The sequence below is a fragment of the Musa acuminata genome, chromosome BXJ3-7, assembly GCF_036884655.1.
Source record: "Musa acuminata AAA Group cultivar baxijiao chromosome BXJ3-7, Cavendish_Baxijiao_AAA, whole genome shotgun sequence".
In the NCBI taxonomy this organism is placed as follows: domain Eukaryota; kingdom Viridiplantae; phylum Streptophyta; class Magnoliopsida; order Zingiberales; family Musaceae; genus Musa; species Musa acuminata.
Genome location: NC_088355.1, coordinates 27,394,588 through 27,420,379, shown reverse-complemented (window position 1 = coordinate 27,420,379; position 25,792 = coordinate 27,394,588). Strand labels below are relative to the sequence as shown.

Genomic DNA, 25,792 nt, shown 5'->3' with positions numbered 1-25,792 from the left:
GACCCCTTTTTTATCACGTGGTGCGCATGAAGAGGAAGATCCTAGAGCGATTTGAGGATCGTCTTCACCACATCTCGTCTGGATCACTGTTAAAGACGAGGACAATTGATCTCTTTCATCAACTCTTGTAAATCTATGATTTTTCAATGATATATATGTTGAATCTCAGATTTTGATGATGAAACCAATTGATAAGTGTTTATGATTTAATCTACATTTTAAGTGATGCAGAAAGTTTCAATCAGGATAAGACAATTAAAGTAGAAAAAATCATGTTGGGTCGGTGGAACATATCAGAAGATTAGAGGTCGCGCCGGAGGATCGGTCGATATATCGACAGAAGGCTTCGAGTTATGGTTTTGGGCATCGAGCCAAGAAGAGTGGATATTGCGCTAAGGATATCGGAGTTACGGAGGTCAATTGGCTGATTGGGCAATAGGCCGCAAGAGAGGACGATGCGTCGAAAAATCGGACGAAGCGTCGATGGACCAATGACATGCCAGACAACATGATTCATGCATAGTAATGATTGTCTAGATCAAAGTTAGTTTTTATGTACGCAAGATTAACTACTATAGCAAGGCATAAAGTAAAATGAAGTCCTAGAGTCAAGAATGCGATTTCGATGGGAATTCGAGAGTTCGTTAGAAGTCCAGACGTTCGTCGGAAGTTCTATTGGAATTGACCGAGAAGTCCAAGAGTTTGCTAAAAAAAGCTCATTGGAACTCGCTAAGAAGATCATCGTGAAGTCCAGGAGCTTGGCGGGAGTTTGCCAAAATATTGCCGAAAGATCATCGGAAGTTCGCCGGAAGCTCGCCGGAAGAAACCTAGACTTACAAATTTGTTTAGCTTAGTAAATATCTTAAATTTCATAGTTAGCATATAATTAGAGTTAGGATTGGTAGGTAATCCCACTAACTTAATTAGGGTCAACTAGGCCCTTAATAGGGCTGAATTAGAATAGATTGAACAGCTCATTTAACACATGAAAGTATAATCGACGGTGGCACCGCTTGGGAGATAGTGTCCTGGGTTGTTTGGGTGGTGGTACCACCAGTTGTGAATGCTGCCAGTGGTGGTACCACCCCTGTTAGGCGATGGTACTACCTAGTGTCAAGCGGTGGTACTATCTAGTGTCAGACCAACGGCGGTAGTACCGCCTAGTAACGACGGTGGTATTGTCAGTACCCCAAAATCCAATGATGTGACACTTTTTGACTCCAATGTTGAAGCCATTGGGGCCTATAAATACCCCTGTTATCCCTGGTTAAAATTCACAACTGAGATCAAAAAAAGGAAAGAAAACTATATTTTAATTGTGTGTGAACTCCTCTCAAAGTTCTAAGTGTTAGAATAGTATGAGAGAGGAGTAAGTGGGGGTGTAAGGGTTATCTCTTAAACCCAGTAAAAAGAGAAAGAGCTGTAAAAGGTGGTTGGTCTTCGCCTATTAAAGGAAAACCGATAGTGGATGCCGGTGGTCTCAACGGAAGAGGAATCGGTGGAGTGGATGTAGGTTAGGATGACCGAACCACTATAAAAATCTGGTTTACATTTCTTTTAAGCAATTTACTTTAACTGTAAACCACTTTACTTGTTTACTGCTTTCAGTACGTTTACGAATATGCTTTCAAGTTAAGCATATTTCCGGGATCGATTTTCAACGTATGGAAGAATTTTCAAAACCGACGTAATTTTACCACTGCACTAATTCACCCCACCCCCACCCCCCCTTCTTAGTGCTGACGCATTCTTAACAGTTGATATTAGAGCCATATTTTTCTTATTTGGTTTAACACTTAAAGAGAAATGACTCTTTTCGGCTTTCAAGAGGGTCACTCTCTTATTCGTCCTCCCATGTTCAATGGGACGAACTACACATATTGAAAAACTCGAATGAGAGTTTTCTTGCTTTCTTTGGATTTAAATTTATAGAGTATTATTGAAAATGGCTTTTAAAAATCTTCTAAACCAATAAATAAATGGAATGATTTGGAGAAGAAGATTTTTTCTTTAAATGCTAGAGCTATGAACGCTCTATTTTGTGTCTTAGACAAAAATGAATTCAATCGAATTTCTACATACGAAATAAATTTTGATATTTGGCACATTCTTGAAACCACACATAAAGGCACTAGTAGAGTAAAAGTTTTTTGGATTTTGATCATGTAAATAAAATTTTATGTTCTCTTCATAAGAATTGAGATTAAAAAATAACTACCATACAAGAGGCAAAAGACTTAAACAAGCTTCCACTCAAAGAACTAATTAGATCTTTAATGACATACAAAATGACCAATGTGGCACAAAATGAACTTGAGGACAACTTTCCAAATAACAGAAAGGATTTTAGACTTAGAACAATCGAAGATCACTCGAGCATAAGCTCAAGTGATAGTGAACTTGAACTCTTCACTATGAAATTTAAAAAGTTCATAAAATAAAAATTAAAGAGCAAAAAGAACGCAACTACTTACTATGAATGTAAGAAGAGGGAACCACTTTGGTATGAATCGAGCTCATCCGAAGACGAGGAGAAAATCAATAAAGGCGAGGTGGCAAACTACGCTTTAACAACTTTTGACGATGAGGTAATAAAAAACCCCTTAGTTTATTTCGAAATTACATTATGCTTTTCATGAGTTATTTTTAATTTAGTTTAATTATTTTTCTTAAAAATTACATGTTTAATAATGTAATTAAAATATTAAAAAAAATTGGGATCATGCTAGTAATTTTGAAAATGATAATGAAAATTACATGTTTTATGATAAATAAATAAAATAATTTTAATTAAAAATGCCTTATGAATTGATGTTTTAAAGATGCAATAATATAATAAAATATTAGATATAAATCTAAATTGAAGATGCTCAATGATTAATGAAATCATGTTTGATTTGAAGTAATGATTTGATATCATGCTTAATGAGTTTATCTTTCAAAATTATGCATGATGATTCTAGCAATTTATGGATTATCGATTTTTACCATAATGAAAGTAGTTTTTTGGGTTTTAAAAATGATCCATGTCTTGATTTGGCATAAATAACAAAGGCATGCTTATATGAAATAATATAAGTATCATGCTTGACAATTTTATATTTAATTAAACATGATGATTTGGAGAAATGATGATTTGATCTTGATGATTTCAATGATAAGATTTACTCTTTCGATCTTAAACCATGATGTATGGTTTTCATACGAAAAATTTGAGCATGCTAATATAAAGCCAATCACACAAATTGAAACTAAAGAAGTTTAGATATCTTTAAGAATCATTCAACATTATGTTCGACGAAACCATGCTTGATGTCTTAATGAAAATATAATGATGATTTGAAAGCATGCTTAACGAGTTTATATTTTAAACTTATGCATGATAGTTTTTTAGCAATCTTTTGAAAGTTCTTTTTCAGTGTTAATGAATGAAGCATGGATTTGACATAAAAGAAAAGAACATGCATGTATGAAATCAATCAATAAGTTGAAACAAATAGAGGAAAGCATTTTTCTTAAAAACTTCTCAATCCTTACCTTATCGATTTTTCACTAAGATATCAATAAAATTATTTATGTCATTTTGAATTTCTTGAAAGTAATGTTGAGATTTTGATAGTTTTGACGATTTGAATTTGAATAAGTTTTATCAAAATCATGATCTTGGTTTCTTGGAATTACTTGAGATTTTTTTTCAAGATCTCTTATTTGTACTCCTATGATTTTTTCTTGATATTTTATTTAAAGAAGAGATTTACTATATGAATCATGTCTTTTAGTATTCAAATGGTCTTTATCTTTCATGATATGATTTCTTTTTATTTATGACTTATATGCCTTATAATGATTGAAATATTTTACACCATTATATTCTTCCCTTCTTATTTCTTGTTTACAATGACAAAAGGGGGAGAAGTTATGATCATACATGGTAGGATGCAATTTGACAAATTGATACCATCATGATGTGAAATATTTATGACTTGGAATGATGCATGCAATACTTATGATTTTATTATGATGATGCATTTGATGTATTGCATGTCATGTATAAGAATCATGAGTAAAATTGCTTTCACTTAAATTCAATTTGAATTCAAGGTTTATCTCAATTATGGCATAATTTGAAAATTGATGTAATGGGAAAAGTTTTGCACTATTGTAACCACCCCTTCTTTTTGACAATGACAAAGGGGGAGCAAAACTTACTAGCTTGCTCATCTCAAAAGAGAAGCAAAGATTGCTAACTTGTATATTTCAAGAAGCAAAAGTTGTTTTCTTGAATATCAAAAATCGATAGCTTACACACTTCAACAAGAAAGCTATCTTGCATTTGCTTTCGAAATTTTTGATAGCTTATATGTTGTAAACTTGCTATCTTACTACCTTACATGTCTGAAAACTTGAAAGTTACACTTCTCCTTCTTGTTGATGACAAAGAGGGAGAAGTATGATGTTATGCATAAATATATGATTGATTACATGTTGCTTGGATTTTTGAATCCAAGAGTTATATCAATATGACATATTGATAGGGGGAGTTTGTTTAAACTTCGTCGTCAATTGGTTATCATTATCAAAAAGGGGGAGATTGTTGAATCTCAGATTTTGATGATGAAACCAATTGATAAGTGTTTATGATTTAATCTATGTTTTGAATGACGCATAAAGCTTCAATTAGGATGAGATAATTAAAGCAGGAAGAATCATGTTAGGCCGGTGGAACATGTCAGAAGATTGGACGTCGCGCCGGAAGATCGGTCGACATATCGATAGAAGGCTTCGGGCCATGGTTTCGAGCATCGAGCCAAGAAGAGTAGATATTACGCCAAGGATATCGGAGTTGCGGAGGTCAACTGGCCGATTGGGCAATAGGCTGCAAGAGAGGACGATGCGTTGAAGAACCGGACGAAACGTCGATGGACCATGACATGCCGAACAACATGATTTATGCTTAGTAATAATTGTCTAGATCGAAGTTAGTTTTTATGTGTATAGGATTAACTACGATAGCAAGGCATAAAGCAAAATGAAGTTCTGGAGTGAAGAATGCAATTTCGTTGGGAGTTCGAGAGTTCGTCAGAAGTCTAGATGTTCGTCGGAAGTTCTATCGGAATTGACCGAGAAGTCTTAGAGCTTGCCAAAGAAGCTCGTCAGAACTCACCAAGGAGATCATCGTGAAGAAGTCTAGGAGCTTGCCGGGAGTTCACAGGAACATTGCCGAGAGATCATCGAAAGTTCGCTGAAAGACCGCCGGAAGAAACATATACTTATAGACTTATTTAGCTTAGTAAATGTCTTAAATTTCATAATTAGCACATAATTAGAGTTAGGATTGGGAGGTAATCCCACTAACTTAATTATAGACCAACTAGACCCTTAATAGGGTTGAATTGGGCTAGATTGAACATCCCATTCAGCACCTAAAAGCCTAACCGACGGTGGCATTGCTAGGGCCGACAGTGGCACCACTTGGGAGATAGTGTCCCCGGTTGTCTAGGCTGTGGTACCACCTAGTATCAAACCAATGACAGTAGTACCGCCCAATAACAGCGGTGGTACTGCCAGTACCCCAAAATCCGAGGATGTGACACTTTTTGGCTCCAATTTTGAAGCCATTGAGGCCTATAAATACCCCTCTCATCCCTGATTAAAAGACACAATTGAGAGCAAAAAAAAGGAAAGAAAACTCCTTTTTAATTGTGTGTGAACTCCTCTCAAAGTTATAAGTGTTAGAATAGTTTGAGAGAGGAGTAAGTGAGGGTGTAAGGGTTATCTCCTAAACCTAGTAAAAGGAGAAAGAGCTGTAAAAGGTGGTTGATCTTCACCTATTGAAAAAAGACCGATAGTGGATGTCGGTGGCCTCGACGGAAGAGGAATCGGTGGAGTGGATGTAGGTCACGACCACCGAACCACTATAAAAATCTAGTTTGCGTTTCTTTTAAGCAAGTTACTTTAACTGCAAACTACTTTACTTACTGCTTTCAATATGTTTACGAATACGCTTTCAAGTTAAGCATATTTCCGGGATCGATTTTCAATGTACGGAAGAATTTTCAAAACCAACGTGATTTTACCGCTGCACTAATTCACCCACCCACCCCCCCTCTTAGGGCCTACTCGTTCCTAACAATATGATCTCCTTAGGTAATACATCTCCCTTGACATGCATGGTATTCGATTTTGCATTTTGTTTTGTGGACTAATCTTCGCTCGATGATGATAATTTTTTTCTTTTGGTAAATCTGAGATTTTATTTTTTCATTCTTTTGCTGCGTATATGATGCTTTGTCTAGGCTTCCTAATAAACTTAAGGCCTATACCTAAGTTGAGCCTATATGCTTCCTAGTCATGCCCTCGACATGAAGACTCAAGATTTGCACCTAAATCGAGCCTACGTGCTTCCCAGTCATGTACTCAACATAAAGAATTGAGGTCTGCACCTCAATCGAGCTATTGTGCGAGGACTCCCCTCTCTATGTGGTCTTATTATGCAGGGACTCAGGACCAGAAGCCCCTCGCAGATCCGCTAGAAAACATCTCAGGAGAACGCAACAACAATTCTTCGTCCCTTCTCTTTGAAGCCTTCCTTCTGAGTAATCATACAAATGACCATACACTATCGGGATAGAACTAAACTGTGCTCTCTCCTAAGCCACGACATAAAGAATCACAATAGATAACAAATAAATGATATTAGTATTAGAGTACATGAATGAAATCGGGCATGGCTCATGCTAATTGTAAATTATCCCTTATAGTTAATTACCTTTAGCGTTTGATCCTTATACTTTAAAAAATTATATTGACATCCATATTGTTATAAAAGTGAAATATTTATATCTATTTATCTTAACATTATCAATTTTATTAATAAAAATATAAAAATAAATAATAAAATTATAATTTTATCATTCCAATTGATGGTGACGAACGATAATATTACTTGATAATTATGTTAATATCGATATATATATAAAGTAATATCACTCCACATCTATATAGTATTGATGCAAATACTAAGTAACTCTTTCATCGTTGTTGTTATTATACATAACAATCACTCGCATTCATCATGTCATTATTTGTCATCATTAACTAAAATATTAAAATTAAAATTATTTTTTATTTTTTAAATTTTATTAATAAAATTGATGATATTAAGATAAATAAATCTAGATATTTTATTTTTATAATTATGAAGATATTAATATAATTTTTTAAAATATAAGTATCCAAGCCTAAAATAACTAGGAATAGGATAATAGATAATTAGCCGACCCCACACAAGCTCCGAAATGATCATAGCCTTTCATCTCCAATTACATCCCTAATGGCACTTGTCCAGACCCTAGGACTCACAAAGGGGGCGTCCGATCGCGGTGGTCGACGGTAGCGTCGACGCCTCGTCCATCCATCCTTCTCGCTGTGGCGCTCTCGCTTACAAAAAGGAGAAAATAGCTAGGGTTTTTGACATTCGTTCAAATCGTTCAATTAGAAGACGAGAAGCATGCCGATTAAGAATTTTAGGAAGAGAACCCTAGAACATGATCCCCGTCCTGATGATACCGAGGAAGACGAGGAGGAGCGCAGGTTAGTATTACCACTAGCAAGCTTAACAGGAGTGCCTCTCGTGCGTTCTAGGGATTTTATCGATGGTGCTGACGATGGGGTTCTACCGGCGTCTTCAGATTGGTCTTGGAGGAGGTGAAGCTGCTCCAGAAGCAGCGGGAGAGGAAGCCTGGCATCCCCGCGCTTCCTACCGTCCCCCAGCACTCCCCCACTGGCCCTGGCGGGGCCTTTCGCAGGTCCTCCTCCTCTAGCGGCGCCGCAGGCGTGGGCGACAAGGGCGACGGAGATGGCGGCAAGGAGGACCTCGTCCTGCAGGACACCTTCGCCCAGGAGACAGCTGTCACTATCGAGGATCCCAACATGTATGTGGTGTAGTCTTTCTGACACCCTTTCTTTTAATCTATAGCATTTGACTGTCTGATTTCGCTAGTGCTGACTGTCAAGGTTGAAGTATGTGGAGCAAGAATTGGCAAAAAGGCGCGGCAAGAAGATTGACTCCAGTGAGAAGGAGGAGAAGGACCCGATGGACGAATTGTATGTTGTGCCTGAACATCTTAAGGTGAGGGAATTGCAGTTGGAGTGTTGGATTACCTCCATAGTCCCAGCTTATATTGGGCATTGAACAATTTGAACTTGTTCTCTTCCATGCAGGTGAAGAAGAGGAACTCGGAAGAAAGTTCTACTCAGTGGACCACAGGGATTGCTGAAGTGCAACTACCCATCGAGTATGCTATCGCCTCTCTAATTGTTTCTAATCTGTCATCTCATTTTCTGTTGCCCTTCCAGGCTAACTGCAGATTTGGGTAGATGGGAGAATATGATTATACGTCCTATCCAAAGTTAGAAGAGAGGGCCTAAATATTATATTTCGATGATCAAGTTCTACACATTTTAAGTTGGAAGTGATACATGCAATGTGTAAATTTCTAGGAGCTTTGTTACGTATTCAGGTCCGCACCATTCCTTTTCCTGATGACAGACCACTATTGCCTGGACTTCTAAAAGCTCTTTATGCTGAATGACTGCCTAAAGATGGGACTTTGCTTTTTGTTTACCCATGGTTGGCCACACTATATGTGCTAAATGATTGAATTATCATATGAGTCATAACTTTATGTCCGTGTACTTCTTGTATTCCTAACTCCAGCTTCTTACTATAAAATTTTAGATATAAATGTCCACACTTGCCTCTCTTCAGCATACATGATTAGATATTAATGTTTTGTATTGCATTAGGCAATTGGAATGTACCCAGCAATTGAGATTTAAAATCTTAAAACATGGTCAAGCTTAGCCCTTTTAACAGATTTCAGATGAATCTTGAGTGATTGTCACACTTCTGTGAACCATTGCACATGATGATACTTTGCGCTTTGGCTACATATAAAGCACACGACAACTGATCTTAAAATGAGCTAAGGTCCTTATAATTTCTCATGAACATCAACTCAGCACTGCCCAATTTTATTTTCAAACTCACTATTGGATTTAAAGGTTCCTCGTCAAATAAGATGACGTCTATGTGATCCTAAGTAACAGAATAACCTGTTGCTTTGGTACTCTGACATAGCCTGATCAATGGACATTTATTCTTTTTTCAAGTTTTAAGTTAGGTGCTGGATGATATATCTCATTATTGTTTATGCATAAAGACTTGGAACCAAAATTTAAAAGGATGATATATATATATATATATATATATATATATATATATATGTATAATAAAAGGGATCAAATATTAGAATAATATTTGAACCCTACAAATCAAAATTTAGATCATGTGATTTTCAAATTGAAAATTAACTGCAATGAGGATTATCGGACATTCAAAAAGCCTAGAAACCAAAATTCATGTGGTTTTAGAACTTTTGAATGGTCATCAAACCAGAAAAAAGTGAATGGTGTAAAGGACAGCCACACATTAATCTGTAATACAAACTATAAACAGTAAATGCATGCTTACCAAACCCCTGCACATTTGATTCTTTTAGATCACTGATCAGGTTGAAATATGATCTGTTCTTTTGAAATTGCTTAGTGCTTACTGTTTAGCCTGCTTGATGCTTACCCTAGAAATCTTTAAACCAAACCATTGCAAGTAATATTCAATAATCAATGCCTCTTAATTTCCCTTCAGATTTAAAAAAAAAAGACAATGAGCACGATCATAATATTATGGTAAAACATGATTTCAATCAATTTTCCCTGAACGTAATCTAACAAAGGACATATGACATTAGTATCATAATCTAATTGGGTCATATTGTATTCCTGTATGTTTAGGTAAAAGTTAAGTGGTTCACCATTTAACAGACAACAAGAATGGAAACAATATCCTTTCTTTCATTTTCATCGATCCACCTTTTACTTAGACCTGTTATTCGTTGATGCTGCAGATACAAGCTACGGAATATTGAAGAGACTGAGGCTGCCAAAAAGCTGTTGCAAGAGAAGAGGTTTGTTGGTAAAACTAAATCAGAATTGAATATTCCTTCAAGTTACAGTGCAGATTATTTCCAACGCGGTCGAGATTATGCTGAAAAACTTCGGAGAGGTTTGTTATCTACAAAAGCTTTCATTCTTCTCACTTTTCTTTCATTAACTTACATAAGTTGGATTTTTGTAATATGCAATTTGGTTTGGAATGTACTTTGACATGTAAATGGGGTTTAGTTATGTGTAGTGGATATATGTGAGAGATGGTATAGTGATGTTTGCTAGAAAAATAAATAAGGTTTCAGAAGGATATCATTAATTTGATAAAAAAAATTTGATATCAAGGAGGCAGAGATAATTAATGCTTTCTTAGTTTGCAAATTGCAAAACTAAGTGATTGCTTTTGAGTTTTGGGGGATCTTTGGTACTTAATTCATTTGTTCCAGATATCTATTTGTTGATATTTTTAAGCAAGGTTTATAATTTTGTACAGTATCGGCATTTCGAGCTTTGCTCGATATGGTATGGTACGAGCTTATCGAGTGGTATGCCAAGGTGTACCGCTTGGTATATATATATATATCAATATTAAAAAAATATAAAAATAAATATAAAAATAAAAAAGGAGGCGTATGTTGCCTTAGCGACGTTGCTTCCTTTTCTTCTCCTCGTCATGTTAGATGAGGAGTAGGCATGGTCTTCTCCTCATCTGCCGCGTTTGGCGAAGATGTCAAAGGCTGCAGACGTCTCCGGCCTTCGACGAAGAACGTGGCGAAGGCCGCAGGTGTCTTCGGCCTTCGGCGAAGAAGAAGTCGAGCTATCACCTCTCCGTTACCTCCTGGATTGGGATCGTCGAGGGAGGGCGATGTCGGATTGGAAAGCGTCGAGGTAGGGAGGGCGATCCCAATTCTCCCTCTTTTTCTCCCTCTTCTTTGAGCGCTTTCTCCCTCAACACTTCTTCTTCCCTCGCCACAGCTAGGCCGTAGCCAGGCTGATACCACTCGGTAATGAGCGGTCCGCATACCGGTCTGTTGGCGGACTGGTATGTACCGCCCGGTACGGGCGGTATCATTTAAAATTAAAATCCTTGTTTTTAAGACATCACATGTAATAGATTCACATATGAAAATTATTATTAACCCAGTTAATTTGTTGTGAATTAAGCATTCTTGAACCCTTATTTTCCTATATTATTTGGTTTTCCTCCATCTCCTCTAGAACATGAGAGAAAATGGAAGAAAGGGGTTACAGGGTAAGGAAATGATACTGTTTTCCATTCTTTCCTTGCTGTTGAATTTAATACAGATGAATACAAGAGGATGGAAGACCAAAGAATAGGGAAGAGAGATAGGTGAGAAACTAACTGTCTGTTTAAGGTATTTTGAAAAGGGAAACTGGCTGACTAATTAGAATCGTAATGTGTACTTTCTTTCTGGAGATCACACTGATAGGAAAAAACTCCAAATCCAATCAATTGGGAACTGATCTAATCAATTTTTACTGCTGATTTGGTGCTATTCTATTTGCTGGAAGACCAATGGGGAGAGAAACAAAGGATATAAAGAAAAAAACAGAGAGTGGGAAGGTTGTTCTTGTTGGATGATACTGAATAGACTAAACACTCCATATAAACAGATGATATCCAGGTAAGCCCTTGTCTTCTAAAATACTTCATTCATGACTTCTAAATTAGCTTTAATAACACCCATATGGTTCTTATCAAAGACTGCTATCCAAAATTGAGAAGGTTTAGAACATTTGTAACCCTGTGCAGCAAATAAAAAATTATGAGGAAAAAATTTAAAAGCTCCAGAAAAATAAAGTAAGAAAATTCAATAATCTGATATGTCTCAACCACAAACTTTTATATGATTCACCATTTTTCTAAAGTTTGATTTAACAATTCAACATATTTCTAATCTAAACCTGACTGCAAGTTAGTGTGAATTAATTTGTTGTGGATTTTAGGATGAGGACAATGCTTTGGGTCTTTCCCTGTATGATGTATGCCTTGTCTCTGTCAAATCACTATATTTTAATGGTCATGCATAAACTGATCTATGGTGCATTTAAATAAACTTAAGATGGGATTTGACCAGTTCATATATTGTGTGTTGCTGTTGGAGCATTTTGAAGCCATATTATGTTTAGGATTGGTGTATTCATGTTAGTAATATAGGTTTTGTTAGGAGAAGTCTCATGAAATAATGATTTTACTTGCAAGCATAGTTTATTAGGTCGGTTGCTCTGGTTGGATTGACTGAAACCAATCCTGAATCCTCAAAATTTCTAACCTAGACCACCCAATCGATTTCAATGGCTAATTTCATGATCTCAAGGTTCTCAGTTGACCCTTAGCCATTCCTGATAATTTTGGCCAGCTTTTAAACACAGTTAAAAACTTAAAATGATCTTGTTCCGAAAATCCACCCAATTCTGAACTTACGAAATAAGAACCTTGTTCTTAAAATGATGATCTTGTTGCTAAATATAACTTGGTTAAGAGAGCTTCATCTATTTTGAGGTACAAAAGACCTAAATATTCATTAATAATCAGTAATGTGGACGGCAAAAAGTGTTGGGTAACTCACCTTTTCGGAGTAGTTGAAATTTTGATGTTCAATGGTGGCAATATCCTACACAGGATGTTTTTTCTGTGGGCTTGTTTGGCTGTTGTTAATGCAATCGTTTTAGTTACATTGTAATATTTTTGTGCATGTGTGTTTGATTTGTTCCACGTGGGACTGTCTATTTCTATTTTAAGAGTAGAAGAGCTTCACAATCTATTTCTTTCTTCCAGAGGCTCTTCTGTCTGAAATCTGGCTGAATGGTAAATGTTTTAAGAACTCAATAAGTGTTGGTCATTTTACTTGCAGAGCATCCAGAGTTGTACAAAATCCGAGGTGCCCAAGTGAGCGATATGGGTGGGAAGTCAACAGAAAATAATAACTCGGATGTTGCAGGACGGAGGCAAGCTGCCACGGATGAGTTCATGCTTGAGCGCTTTCGCAAACGAGAAAGAAATCGTGTTATGCGCAGATAGTACTAGATGTAAGTCTATCAGGATCACAAAGAAATGCCTTCCATTCGATTTTTCTTGTTTGCCTATATGTGGTCCAAGGATCTTGACACTAATAAAAATAAGAAAAATAAGAATACTAGTCGCTTTCCATTCAATTGAAACTTTTGGGGACGATGATTTTCATTGTGGAAGTATCCTAATTTGAAAATATGTTTTTTTATTTATGAAGTATTCTTGCTTCAGTATTAAACAAGAGGTTTATACTTTATAAAGTATTCAATGGTACATTTACATAGATTTTAATGTAAAATGATTGTGTAGACATATCTTTGTAATTTCAAATTTATTTTTTTATTTATGTAGTATTCTTGCTTAAGTCTTAAACAAGAGGTTTATACTTTATAATGTATATTTTTTTATTGTTCAATGGTACATTTACTATAGATTTTATTGTAAAATGATTGTGTAGACATATCTTTGTAATTTCAAATTTATTTTTTTATTTATGTAGTATTCTTGCTTAAGTCTTAAACAAGAGGTTTATACTTTATAATGTATATTTTTTTATTGTTCAACGGTACATTTACTATAGATTTTATTGTAAAATGATTGTGTAGAAATATCTTTATTGTGTTATTAGTGTTATTCTTTATTTGTTTCAGAAGGATCTTTTTGGAAGCTATTGATGTGCATTTCATTTTAGTGAATAATGGAAGTGACAATAGGGTATCTGTTACTTATCAGAAAACAATTATTGTCATTAATTACTATGTGAGTGCTAGCTTGTAGACCATCTGTATATATTGGAAATAGTCACATATCATATTAACATGTCTTAGTTTGGAAATTTCCAAGAACATATCATGGACCATTTCATAAATAGCCTACTTCACATCAATCACCCAATTGCCTATTGGACCACAGTCTAGCGCAAACTAATACAACCATTATATGCCTTGACATGTGCTGAGCATATTGCCTCACAAGTTGGCAAGAAATTATGCGAAACAAGGACCCTATTTTATGCTTGAGCAATTGTTAGGAAATATTCATGTTTGAGGCTTGAGGCTATAGCTCTAGCCTAGTGATTTCAATGGGCGCTCAAGCGCTCGGGCGAGGCGAGACGAGGCCCGAGCTCCTCGCTTAATTTTCAGGCGGCGCGCTTCAAAGAGGCACCGCGTGGGTGCTCGCCTGAGCCTAAGCGTCGGGCGCATCGGGCGAGCGCCCGGGTTAAACCAAGCGACCAAACCAGCATTTTAGGTCTGGTTTGGTCTCCGGTGCTTTAGTTGGTTCAATCGAACCAACTAAAGCATCGATATCAGCCTTCCTCTCGCGACTTCCCAACCCTAACCCTGCTCGTCACTCCCGCTATCGCTGCCACTCCTACTCTCGCTGCTGCTGCTCGCTGCCACTATCGCCGCTCTCGCTACTGCTGTCACTATCATCGCTCTCGTTGCTGCTGCCCCTGTCACTGCCACTGTCGCCGCTCTCGTTGCTACCGCTGTCGTTGCCACTGTCCTCACTCCCGCTCCTGCTATCGCTGCTCACTGCTACCGTTGTCGTTGCCACTGTCGTCGTTCGCCGCTGCCACTGCTTGCTGCTGTCGCTGCCGCTACTAATGTCGTCGCTTGCCGCTCCTGCTCCCGCTCTCGCTATCGCTGCCGCTACTCGTTGCTATCGCTGCCGTTGCTCTCAATCAGTAGCCTCGATCTTCTTCTTACTCACACTCTTCTCACTTTGATAGTCTACTGTTAATAGTATACTAACATTATACTGCTAACTGTATACTAGTAACAGTATTTAATTTATTAGATTAATAATATATTATTTTAATTTTAATACTGTTAATTTTTATTTATTTAAAATTATTGTTATTGTTTTGAATTTTGAGATTTTTGTTAATGTGATATTGTGATTTTACAAGGTTTCCTTAATTTAATATTATATTTTTATTTAAATAATTATATTTATTAATTATATTATATATTTTTATATTTTAGTGCCTCGTTTCGCTCGAGCGAGCGCCTAACGCCTTGGGCGTTTTTGGACTTGGACTTTGGTGCCTTTTGGTGTCTAGCGCTTTTTAAATCACTGCTCTAGCCATTTAAAAGGACTTTAAAATTAAGCTACTGATTAACTCACCTAGCAGGAATTTTTTGCCTAATGGTGAGAAAACTAGTCTGCATTTCTCTAAATCTCTCATACTTATAAAAGGAGAAATCTAGTTTTACATTTAATTTACCCAAAGTTAGTCTCATATAATAGTACATGGCAAGTAGGAGTATTTTCATTAGATCTTATATATGCCGAAGATTACAGCAGGAGAATGATGATCTCACTTGCATAATAATGCTATGTTGTTTTTAAGAACACAATCAAATAACTTATTTCTATCAGCTTTTGGAAACTAGTGATAAGTGGGTCTTTTATCTAGATGACACCCCTGATGATATTGGGTTGTGTATGTTTGTTAATATTCTACCTTAGAGTTTTGAGTGGCTTCTTTGTTCTTTGTTGATGATATGGTTTCACTATTTTTTGATGTCTGGTAAAAGATAAAAAGCATAAACTAAGTTCAAATGCATAAATATGCTGCTTAGCTGATAATTGTGATAAGGCAGCCTCTATATGGTTTGCATCTACATGAATATTATTGTTATTTTCAGATCTTTGTTTTGGTACTTGTTCCTAATATATTGCAGAACCAACTTCTTTTGTCTCTTCAGATCAACCATATTATTCCAGAGAACTATTTGTTGACAATTATAGTTGTGCATTAAAAGGTATAAATAGTCTTTGTTCTTGTTTCATACTGTTATAATGATAAGAACTATGCATTAAAAAGTTGCAATGTAATCAATGATTTAGAAAGTGCTAGGCGCTAAGGTTCTAAAATGTTCGAGGCACTGAGCACTTGCCCGATCGAAGTGAGGTGCTCTGAAATATTAAAATATTAAAATATATAATATAATTAATAAATATAATTATATAAATAAAAATATGACATTAAATTAAATATATATAAAGTACCAAGTCACATAATCCATCTTCTAATAAAAAAAATACCAAAAGACTCAAAACAATAAAGTTTTACATCAAATTCAATCATTTTCATAATCAACATCGTCATTATCAAACATATCAGCATCTTTCTCTTTCTCTCGTCCATCTTCATCAAAATATGTTTCCTTTTTTATAATGACAAGAGATGAACTTGAGGCTTTTGCACTCATTTTTTCCTTCGTCATTTGTCTTATATATATCTATAATTCTCCAACACTCGAGGTTCCTACCACATCTCTTCATGTCAAGTTGTCATTTTCAAATATAAACTCATCTTTGGCATTTTGTAAGTTCGCACCTATTTCCCCATCGATCAGTTGTTTGAATCATCAATATCTTACAATGAGATTGGATCAATGTTATTTTGTAAATCATGACGAGCCTTCAATGTTTGATTATATTTTATATAAATAAGATCACATAATCATTGATGCTCTGATCGATTTCTTCTCTTTTGTGAATTTGTTATATCATATAATTTAAAAATATATTGATATATTTATCTAAAAAAATAGATTAATTGAAACAAAAATATTTTGTGATCCTTACATACTCGAAGATACTCTAGTTTTGCTCACAACCTACAACACTATAAGTTAAACTAAGAATTTTGATAGCCAATTATTGTAAATTCGAGATGAAATTTTCAAATAGATTCCACCATTCAGTTACAAAAGTTACTTTATTATTAATAATAATATACTATACATGAAATTAATTATATAAATTTATTAATACCTGGGAATATAGTTGTTGTAGATCAAACTACTATTGGAATTCGAAAAAGACCATCGGCATTCTTAGATAAAGATAATTCACGTATAATCTTATCTTGCTCCTTAAGACTTGGAACTAATCTTACAATGCACTTATATAACTCATTTATAAATTCTGCATCAAACTTAATAAAGGTGTTCTTATAAAAGAATTCTGGGTTCCAATAATATCCTATTGCATGTAATGGACGATGAAGTTGACAATTCGATCTCTCATCATTGATTGTAAATATTTTCTTATACTTTTCTTCATTTTCATCAAAAAGACTTTTGAGCTGCCTTCTTTGCTTAATTCATAGTCTCATAAATATATCTTATTGCAAGTTTCTTTTCATTATCTACTAACCGAAAGACTCGAACAAGAGGGTTCATTACCTTTAATATATAAATTATAAGATTTCAAAAGGACGGCATTAAAATGATATCACCGGCCTTTTTTCCTTTTGTTTATTTTGCCCATTTGCTTGTCACTCGTTTCTTTGAGGTAAACTTGTTTCACAGGTTATATTCTTGATGATGCATGCTCTATAGTGTCAAGAAGGAATATCAAATCGGGTGATATCATATCTCACTAATTCCTTATTGCTTTTCAATTCTCTCTTCGTATTCAAAGCCCCGATTGAAAAGAAATCCATTGACAAATTATCCTTTTTGAAGTCTTCTTGATGTTAGGAATCTTTCCAATATCCTCCAACTTTAAATCAATGTAATGTGCTTTACATGAAGTCCAATATAAATGTTGTCTTTTTGTTTCAAGTAATTTACCTAAGACAAAAGATAACAAAATTAATAAGAATTAGGAGTTACATAATACTTTCACTCAAATTGGAGATATAAAGTAATTCAAAAATTCAAAAATTCAAAAGATAAATTTTATTAGCTAACACATAGTTGCTTTTATTATCGGTTATAACTTAGACGACATTTTGTTTACCAATTTATTCCACAAACTTATCAAGCAACTTATATATATTTTCTCTAGATTTCATAAAAGATGATGCATGATTTCATAAATATGGTTCCTAAAGAACAATTGACCATGAAATTAATTATACTCCTATATCTCCTGTCGGTCTAAACATTTGACATAATAGAGCAACCATGCTTTACTCATGATTCTTTGTGGCCCTTTAATAAATTATTATATAATCCAACTCTTTTTTCAGTAATGGAACTCGTAACTTATAATAATTTAGACGTTTTAATTCCCCATCATATCTTCCAATAACTTCAATTGTCTCCTTAAAACTGTCTAAACAACAAGTACTAAGGGGAAGGCTAACCTAATAGAAGAAGCGAGCAATGTGTTAAATTGTTCTTTCTTTTATTTTCTTATCACAAATATCATTTATATTTGTTTGTCTTAATTTTTCTCTCGCTTGTCCTTGTTGCTTCTGTGATCCTTTATATATATGTAAGTCCATTGATCCTTTTTTACCCTTCTTAACAACCATACTTTTTTTTTTTTTGTTATATACTCTTTTCCCACTTGGATTAACATTTTCAAAATAATCTTCTTCATCATCATTTCAAATATGTTCAACATTATCCTCGGGTAAAATCCCATAATATTCATTTCTTTATATCTTTTTTTTTCAATCATACAAGTTAGTAGCTCTTCTTTTACATTAGGTGGACACTTCTTGCATGTTGATACATTCTTGAAGTTCATTACATAATGCTGTTTTGTATGAAAAATATCATTTCTAATAATCTTATCACAAAAGATGCAAGTAATTGCATTAGAATTTCTAGGACCCTTTAGATAATTGTATTTCTAAGCAGGATCATTTCTTGAATTTTTTTAAGAATCTTCTAAATTGCTTTGTATATTTGCCATTGATCTTGAAACCCAAATAATAGTTCTAAATAAATAGAGATTAACAGTGTTAAAATCTAAATAGTATATTATAAATCTAAATAGAGATTGCTTTGTATTATAGTTTACAATCTACTATTAACAGTATATTCTCTATTGTTAACAATAGTTAGAGGGGGAGAAAAGAGTCATCGATAATGGAAAGTAAGGAGAGGGCAGCAGTGATGAAAGAACTTTCGGACGATAGCGGTGGCGATGGAGGAAGCTGCGGACAACAGCAACAATGATGGAGGAAGCTTCGGATGGCAGCAATGATGGTGGAGGAAGTTGTGGACAGCAGCAGTGGCGGTGGAAGTTGCGGACGACAATGTTGTGGGTGGAGGAAGCTTTAGATGTGTCTGTCGGTGGTGGAGGAAACTACGGCTTGCTCCCTGGACGGTGGAAGGAGCTGCACACGAAAGTAGTGGCGGTGGAAGGAATTGCGCACGAAAGCTAAGTCGTCAGACTTGTTCATCAGCGATAGAGGAAGCATTAGCAGCGAAGGCAGCGACATAGGAAGCGTTGGCGGTGGAGGCAATAGTTGCATTGGGGTTTATGGCTTGGGGTCGCGTGGGGTTGTAGGGTGTGAGTTTTGCGAGTATAGTTAAAGAATGTAGATTAGTTGGTTCAATCGAACCAATTAGCTACTATTAACTGAACCTGACTTAAATCGGGCGCTCACTTAAGGCGCTCGATGCTTGGGTTCAGGCAAGTGCGAAAGTGGCGCTTCATTGAAGTGCGTGCCTGGTCGAGACCTGAGGGCCTTGGGGCTCACCTCGCCTTGCTCGAGAGCCTAGGCGAGCTCTTGGGCGCCTATTTAAACCACTGGTTGCAATATATATTCCTTGATGTGAACTTGGTCAAGTTGTGACATTACAGCTTGCTGTATATACCACTTGCTCATGATTGTATGCTACAATAAAGCAGTTCTAGTATTTGGTTGAGGGACCACTAGTCTATGGATATGTTTTATTTATGAGCATCACAATTGTGGATTTGCACTTGCTGCTTGTGGAAGAAGTACCTGACAAAAAAATGTAGCCTTAAGCGAGAAAATTATACAAATAGATGGTAATGATAATGAAAAAATTTTGAACTGTTTCAGGTATTCTCAAATATCTTAAAAATGAACATTGTTCATTTGGTTGGATTGGAAGACATGTTTGTTTCTTCTGGTTGGAGTATGAGAGTCCACAACAAAAGGTGTAAATGTTGAAACCAAGGACTGCCGTATCTTGTCGATTGATGGTATGTATGATGATACCGGTTTTCAGGAAAAGACTATAAAATGGCAATAAATTGACAAAAAAGTCTCATTTAAGTTTTTAATTCTAGTTTAATGGTAATTTTATTGTATTTGTTTAAGAATAGAGTGTATGTGAGGTTTAAATACACTTTTAGTAACCTTATATATGTCCAATTTGGCTCTAAATGTGACAATAGACCTAATTGTTACTAACATAAGAGATGGACGTTAATCATGTCTAATCTTGATAAATATGCCTTACCGCGCCTCTAGTCTATGGATATGTTTTATTTATGAGCATCACAGTTGTGGACCTGAAGCCTACTGCTTGTGGAACAAGTACCTGAGAAAAAAATTGTAACCATGAGCGAGAAAATTGTACAAATGGATGGTAATGATCATGAAAGAATTCTGCTTTACGTGTTCCCAAATATCTTGAAAATGAACATTGTTCATTTTTCTGGATTGGAAGTTAATGTTTGTTTCTCTTGGTTGGTGTATGAGAGTCCCCAATTAAAGGTGCAAATGTTGAAACCAGGGACTGCCATACCGTGCTGACTGGTGGTATCTGTCCATGGGCGGACTGGTACATATAAAACAGAACCTATTCTCGAAAAAAGGCTGAAAAATGGTAAGAAATTAATAGAAGAATCCTCTTTTAGGTTTTGTATCCTAATTTAATGGTAGTTTTATTATATTTAATTAAGAACAGAGTGTATGTGAGGCATAAATGGACTTTGATTAAACTCTAAATATGTCCAATTTCGATCAAAATGTAAGACAATAGGATCTATATGAGACTAACGTAAGAGATGGACCTTAATCGTGTTTAATCTTTATAAATATGCATTAACACATTTAATTATATGAAATGATAAATAAAACATAGAAAGAAGTTAAAAACCATCAAATTAGAGATAAATTCCATTGGATCCTGCATTCTAGTCCTTTCATCCAAATAAATGGCTTGATTATCACTAATGGTCGATTAGGAACTTTAATCATAAGCGAGATTATGAGAAAGAATGGGAATGAGAGTGAGTGAAAGAGGGGAGGAGGGGATTTAAAGCTCCAATAGAGGCCTTAGTGGTCAATTTTGACCATATGGGTCAAACTTGACCGGAACATGGTCGGAATCGATCAAGTTTCGAGCGATACCAACCCATATTGATTGATATGTATTGTAATTTCTTGAAAGAGGATTAGTGGAAGAAATTATATTATGTTGTTCACATTTAGAAAATATTGAGAAAGAAGATGTCACTACAAACTCAAGGTGGTCATACTTTCAATATTGAAGAGACATAACTTTATCAATATAAAGTTTAGTCTTGTCTTGCTGAATAGATAGATGATTCCAAGATATTCTCAATTTATGATTTATTCTTCGGATTAATTTATAGTAACATTTAATCTTATCAATTTTGTTATTCTTTATCTTAGGTAAATTACTTGAAGCAAAAAAGACAACATTTATATTAGATTCCATGTGCGGCACATTCCATTTATTTAATGTTGGAGGATATGAAAAGATTCTTAAAATCAAGAAGATTTTAGAAAGGGTAATCTTTATTGTTGGATTTCTCTATAATCATACTAGGGCTATGAATACGATGAGAGAATTCACAAGCAATAAGGAATTGGTGAGATATGACATCACTCAATTTGCTACTTCCTTTTTGACATTCCAAAATGTGCATCGTCAAAAACATAACATGAGAAACATATTTACCTCGAAGAAATGGATGACAAGCAAATGTGCAAAAAAAGCAAAAGACAAGAGAGCTGGTGATATCATCTTAATGTCGTCCTTTTGGAATCTTATAGTTTATATATTAAAGGTAATGGACCCTCTTGTTCGGGTCCTTCGGTTAGTAGATAATGAAAAGAAACTTGTAATGAGATATATTTATGAGGTTATGAATAGAGTAAAGGAGACGATTCAAAAGTTTTTTTGATGGATATGAAAAAAAGTATAAGAAAATATTCACAATCATTGACGAAAGATGGAATTGTCAACTTCATCGTTCATTACATGCAGTAGGATATTATTTGAACTCAGAATTCTTTTATAAGAACACCATTATTGAGTTTGATGTAGAAATTGTAAATGGGTTATATAAGTGTATTCCAAGATTGGTTCCAAGCCTTGAGGTGAAAGATAAGATCATACATGAATTATCTTTATATAAGAATGCCGATGGTTATTTTGAAATTTCAATGACAATTTGATCTAGGACTACATCCCTAGGTATTAATAAATATATATAGTTAATTTCATGTTTAATATGTTATTGTTAATAATAAAACAAGTATTACAGTTGAATGGTGGAGTCTATTTGAAAATTTCATCCCAAACTTATAATAATTAATTATCAAAATTTTTAGTTTGACATGTACTGTTACGGGTTATGAGCGAAACTAGAGTATCTTTGAGCATGTAAGGATCATATAATATTTTTGTTTCAATTAATCTATTCTTTTTCAAATAGATGTATTAATATATTTTTAAATTATACGACATGATAGATTCACACAAAGTTGAGAAATTAGTTAGAACATCAACAATTACATGATATTGTTTATATAAAATATATTCAAGAAATGAAGGCTCATCATGTTTACGAAATAACATTAATCCAATCTCATTGTACGATATTGATGATTCAAATAAGTGGTCGGTGGGGGAAATGAGTGCAAACTTGTAAGATGCCGAATATGATGTATTGGAAGATGATGTTTAACATGTGAAGTGGCAATAGTCTCAAGTGTTGGAGAATTACAGACATGTACCAGACAAATGACGAAAGAAAAAATGAGTGCAAAAGCCTTAAGCTCATATTTTGTCATTGTCAAAGAGGACGAAACATATTTTAATAAAAATGGATGAGAGGAAGAGAAAGTTAATAATATATTTGAGAATGACGATGTTGATTATGATGATGATTGAATTTAATCCAAAATTTTATTATTTTAAGTCTTTTAATATTTTTGTTATTATAATATGGATAATATGATTTGGTACTTTAGATCTTTTTAATTTAATATCATATTTTAATTTATATAATCATATTTATTAATTATATTATATATTATTTATATTTTAATATTTCAGAGTCTCTCGTTTCTCTCGGGCAAACTCTTAGCACCTCGGGCATTTTGGGACTTTGGTGCCTAATGCTTTTTAAATCATTGTGAATAATAAATTACAAAGCAAAAATTAGGGCCCTCGGTGTGAGATATTTTTTGATTAGTTTATACCCTTAAGACAGCTTCTTATACCAAGGACTCGAGAAGTCGATCAAGAAATCATGTTTGAAACTGAACTGTTGATGCACTACGAAGGAGAAACACCTTGGAATAAAACTCCTTGGGAATGGGGTGATGAAGTAAATAATGAAGAAAATAATAAAAATCAAGAAGAAAACAATCCAGAACCAGCAAACGAAGGAGAAAATAGTGATGAATACTTAGAAAATCTTGATCAGATTCATCACAAATTACAAGCACTTGCACTACAGATGATTGATGCAGAGATGACTAATGGGAGCCACATGTAATCTACAATAAAAGACACATCCAGCCCATCTACGCAACACGATAAAACTCATTTTAGGATAAGATCAGTGATGCCAGCTTACCAAAAGAAAGGACAACAATTGTCCAATCTCAGAAAAATCTGCAACTGTCTCAAATCTTCCATAACTTCTATAAATATCCCCCTCTCTTAGATGTAAGGGGCATTGGAGAGCAGAAAACCGACACTGTGGATCTCAATAGCTTTCTGGTGTTCTGAAGAGTCGTTGCCCTTGTCTGAGAAGTCTATGTCTAGTTCTCAAGTTTCTATAAGTCCTAATTTGTGTTGAGTCTTTGTAAAATCTTACTTTAGTTTAATAAATTTAGCAATCTTGTCCGTAAGATTTTTTTATGAGATAAGCTTTAATACCTGCAATTTCTACTTATGATCATTGGCCCATGTTTGCATGAATACTAGGTTGATCAGGCTGTAGTACTGGTTTAAGGTAACTGGGTTCGTGCACTGGTTAGTTAGCGAACCGGTATTTACTGTCCAGTTTTGTACCATTTCAGATGGTACGTCAAACATTGAAACAGTGTCCTGAAAGATCTTTACATATCAGGGCCTTAAACTTTTGGCTTAAGATGTGCTAACATTTTGGTAATTTAGTTTTCACCATAGGTATTTGAGGATGATTCTTCCTTTCACTTTGTTTCCACTAGTATCAAGCTGTAAGAATCGTGCACCATGAAGTTGGACGATGTATTTTCCTCTGCAGAATTCCCATCCGCTTTCTGATTTTGTGATTACAAGTTAAGTAGCCATGGTTGGTAATCCGTGTGCCGATGGAAGCTCTCCATACTTACTGGAAAACTGGACTGCAAAATAGTTGTTTTTTTCCCTCCTCTGTCTTGGTTGTAATTCTTTTTGTCCTCTTTTCTCCAAATTTATTGACTTATTTCATCTTTTGATTTTCCACCTCTGACCTCAGTATGTTTTGTAACAGTTTGATTGTTTATTGTCAGGTAAAGAAGCTGCAAAGGGAGCTTTCTTCACCAATGGAGAAATTCTGCATCAGGAGAGCAAGATTTGTGATGAAACAAAATTAAAACTGGCCTTCTTCTTGAACTCAGGTGTTGTATGGACAAGTTTGTCAGGGAAACATGGCTAGCAGACTCCTTTGCAGGGAAATTAGATGCGAGCAATGGTGCTGGTGCTTTTGATGAGGGTGTTGGTTGTGCATTGCTTAAGGTAAGTTTAACATGTGTTGGCTGAACGAGTGTGGAACTCCTACTTGGAAGATACTCAAAATACCACTACCAGCAAGGTGTGATGATGTATAAAAACCCGGAGTTATTGCTGTATGTTTCTGAAACTGAATGAAAATTACTGCAATCAATAACTTGTCGGGTAGGAAACATTAGATTTCATTGTTCACTTACGAAGGGTTTCACCTATTGATAAGCTTGTTTGTCTCTTGTCGAAACCACAGGTAGCTCGACCCACTTGCATCGCATTGTGGTGGCTGTATTGTCACGGACTTAGCTGGTTTGTCTAAGTCATGCGGCACTCTTGCGTGTTCGTCCGCAAAGGTCAGCCTCCCCGAAGTCTCCCTAAAGCCTCCCATGATCCCTTATGACCCACAAAAGAGAGAACGAGATAGAGAAAATGCCTCATTCGGGATCCACAAGCAAACATTTATGAAAACACTTTATAGACAATGCAAATTACAAACAGATTTTACAAGTTCTGAACAGTTACACAACAAAGGGTAAAATGATCCATTACTGACCGAACTAAAATGAGATTATTAAGCCTTCGGTTATCTCTCTACATGCTAATCAAAATATGAACATACCCAAAAGACACGGAGATACATAAGTATTACATCAAACATCTTGTTTAGAAGTTTGTCCGTGACATTCTCCCCCACTAAGTCCTTCGACGTCCTCGTTGAAGCCTTTGTCGACACTACAACCCTTCGTCTTTGTTGAGTCTTCAATCTTCTGCTCCAGCTACAATGTGCCTCTCGGCTCTCAGTTGCTCTCCGTTGTTATTTTTTAGTAGTCGAACTTTTGATCCGTCATGCTGCTTCAACTCGTCAATGACTCTGACTCTAGTGTGGGGTTGGCTGAGTTGTGTTAATCTCTGTTGATTCCTACAGATCCTCCAGATGAAGGAAAAGACCATCTTTAATACGCTAGTCTCTCAAATGCCTCATGCTGCTTGAACTGGGTGAATGCTTGTTGGAGTTTTAACGAGCATCGCCTCGCAAACTTCTGAAGTTTTGGGTCCTTTCTTT

At 35.3% G+C, this 25,792-nt stretch overlaps 1 protein-coding gene across 1 annotated transcript; it reads left to right on the top strand.

Moving 5' to 3' along the window:
* Window positions 1–7,339: 7,339 nt before the first annotated feature.
* LOC135642364 (protein COP1 SUPPRESSOR 2-like) lies at window positions 7,340–24,920 on the top strand. Its single transcript, XM_065158468.1, has 7 exons — window positions 7,340–7,593; window positions 7,692–7,934; window positions 8,017–8,131; window positions 8,224–8,297; window positions 9,969–10,126; window positions 12,885–13,059; window positions 24,516–24,920. The coding sequence occupies exons 1-6, from the start codon at window positions 7,511–7,513 to the stop codon at window positions 13,049–13,051; spliced, it is 840 nt and encodes a 279-aa protein (XP_065014540.1). The 5' UTR covers window positions 7,340–7,510; the 3' UTR covers window positions 13,052–13,059; window positions 24,516–24,920.
* The last annotated feature ends 872 nt before the right edge of the window (window positions 24,921–25,792 follow it).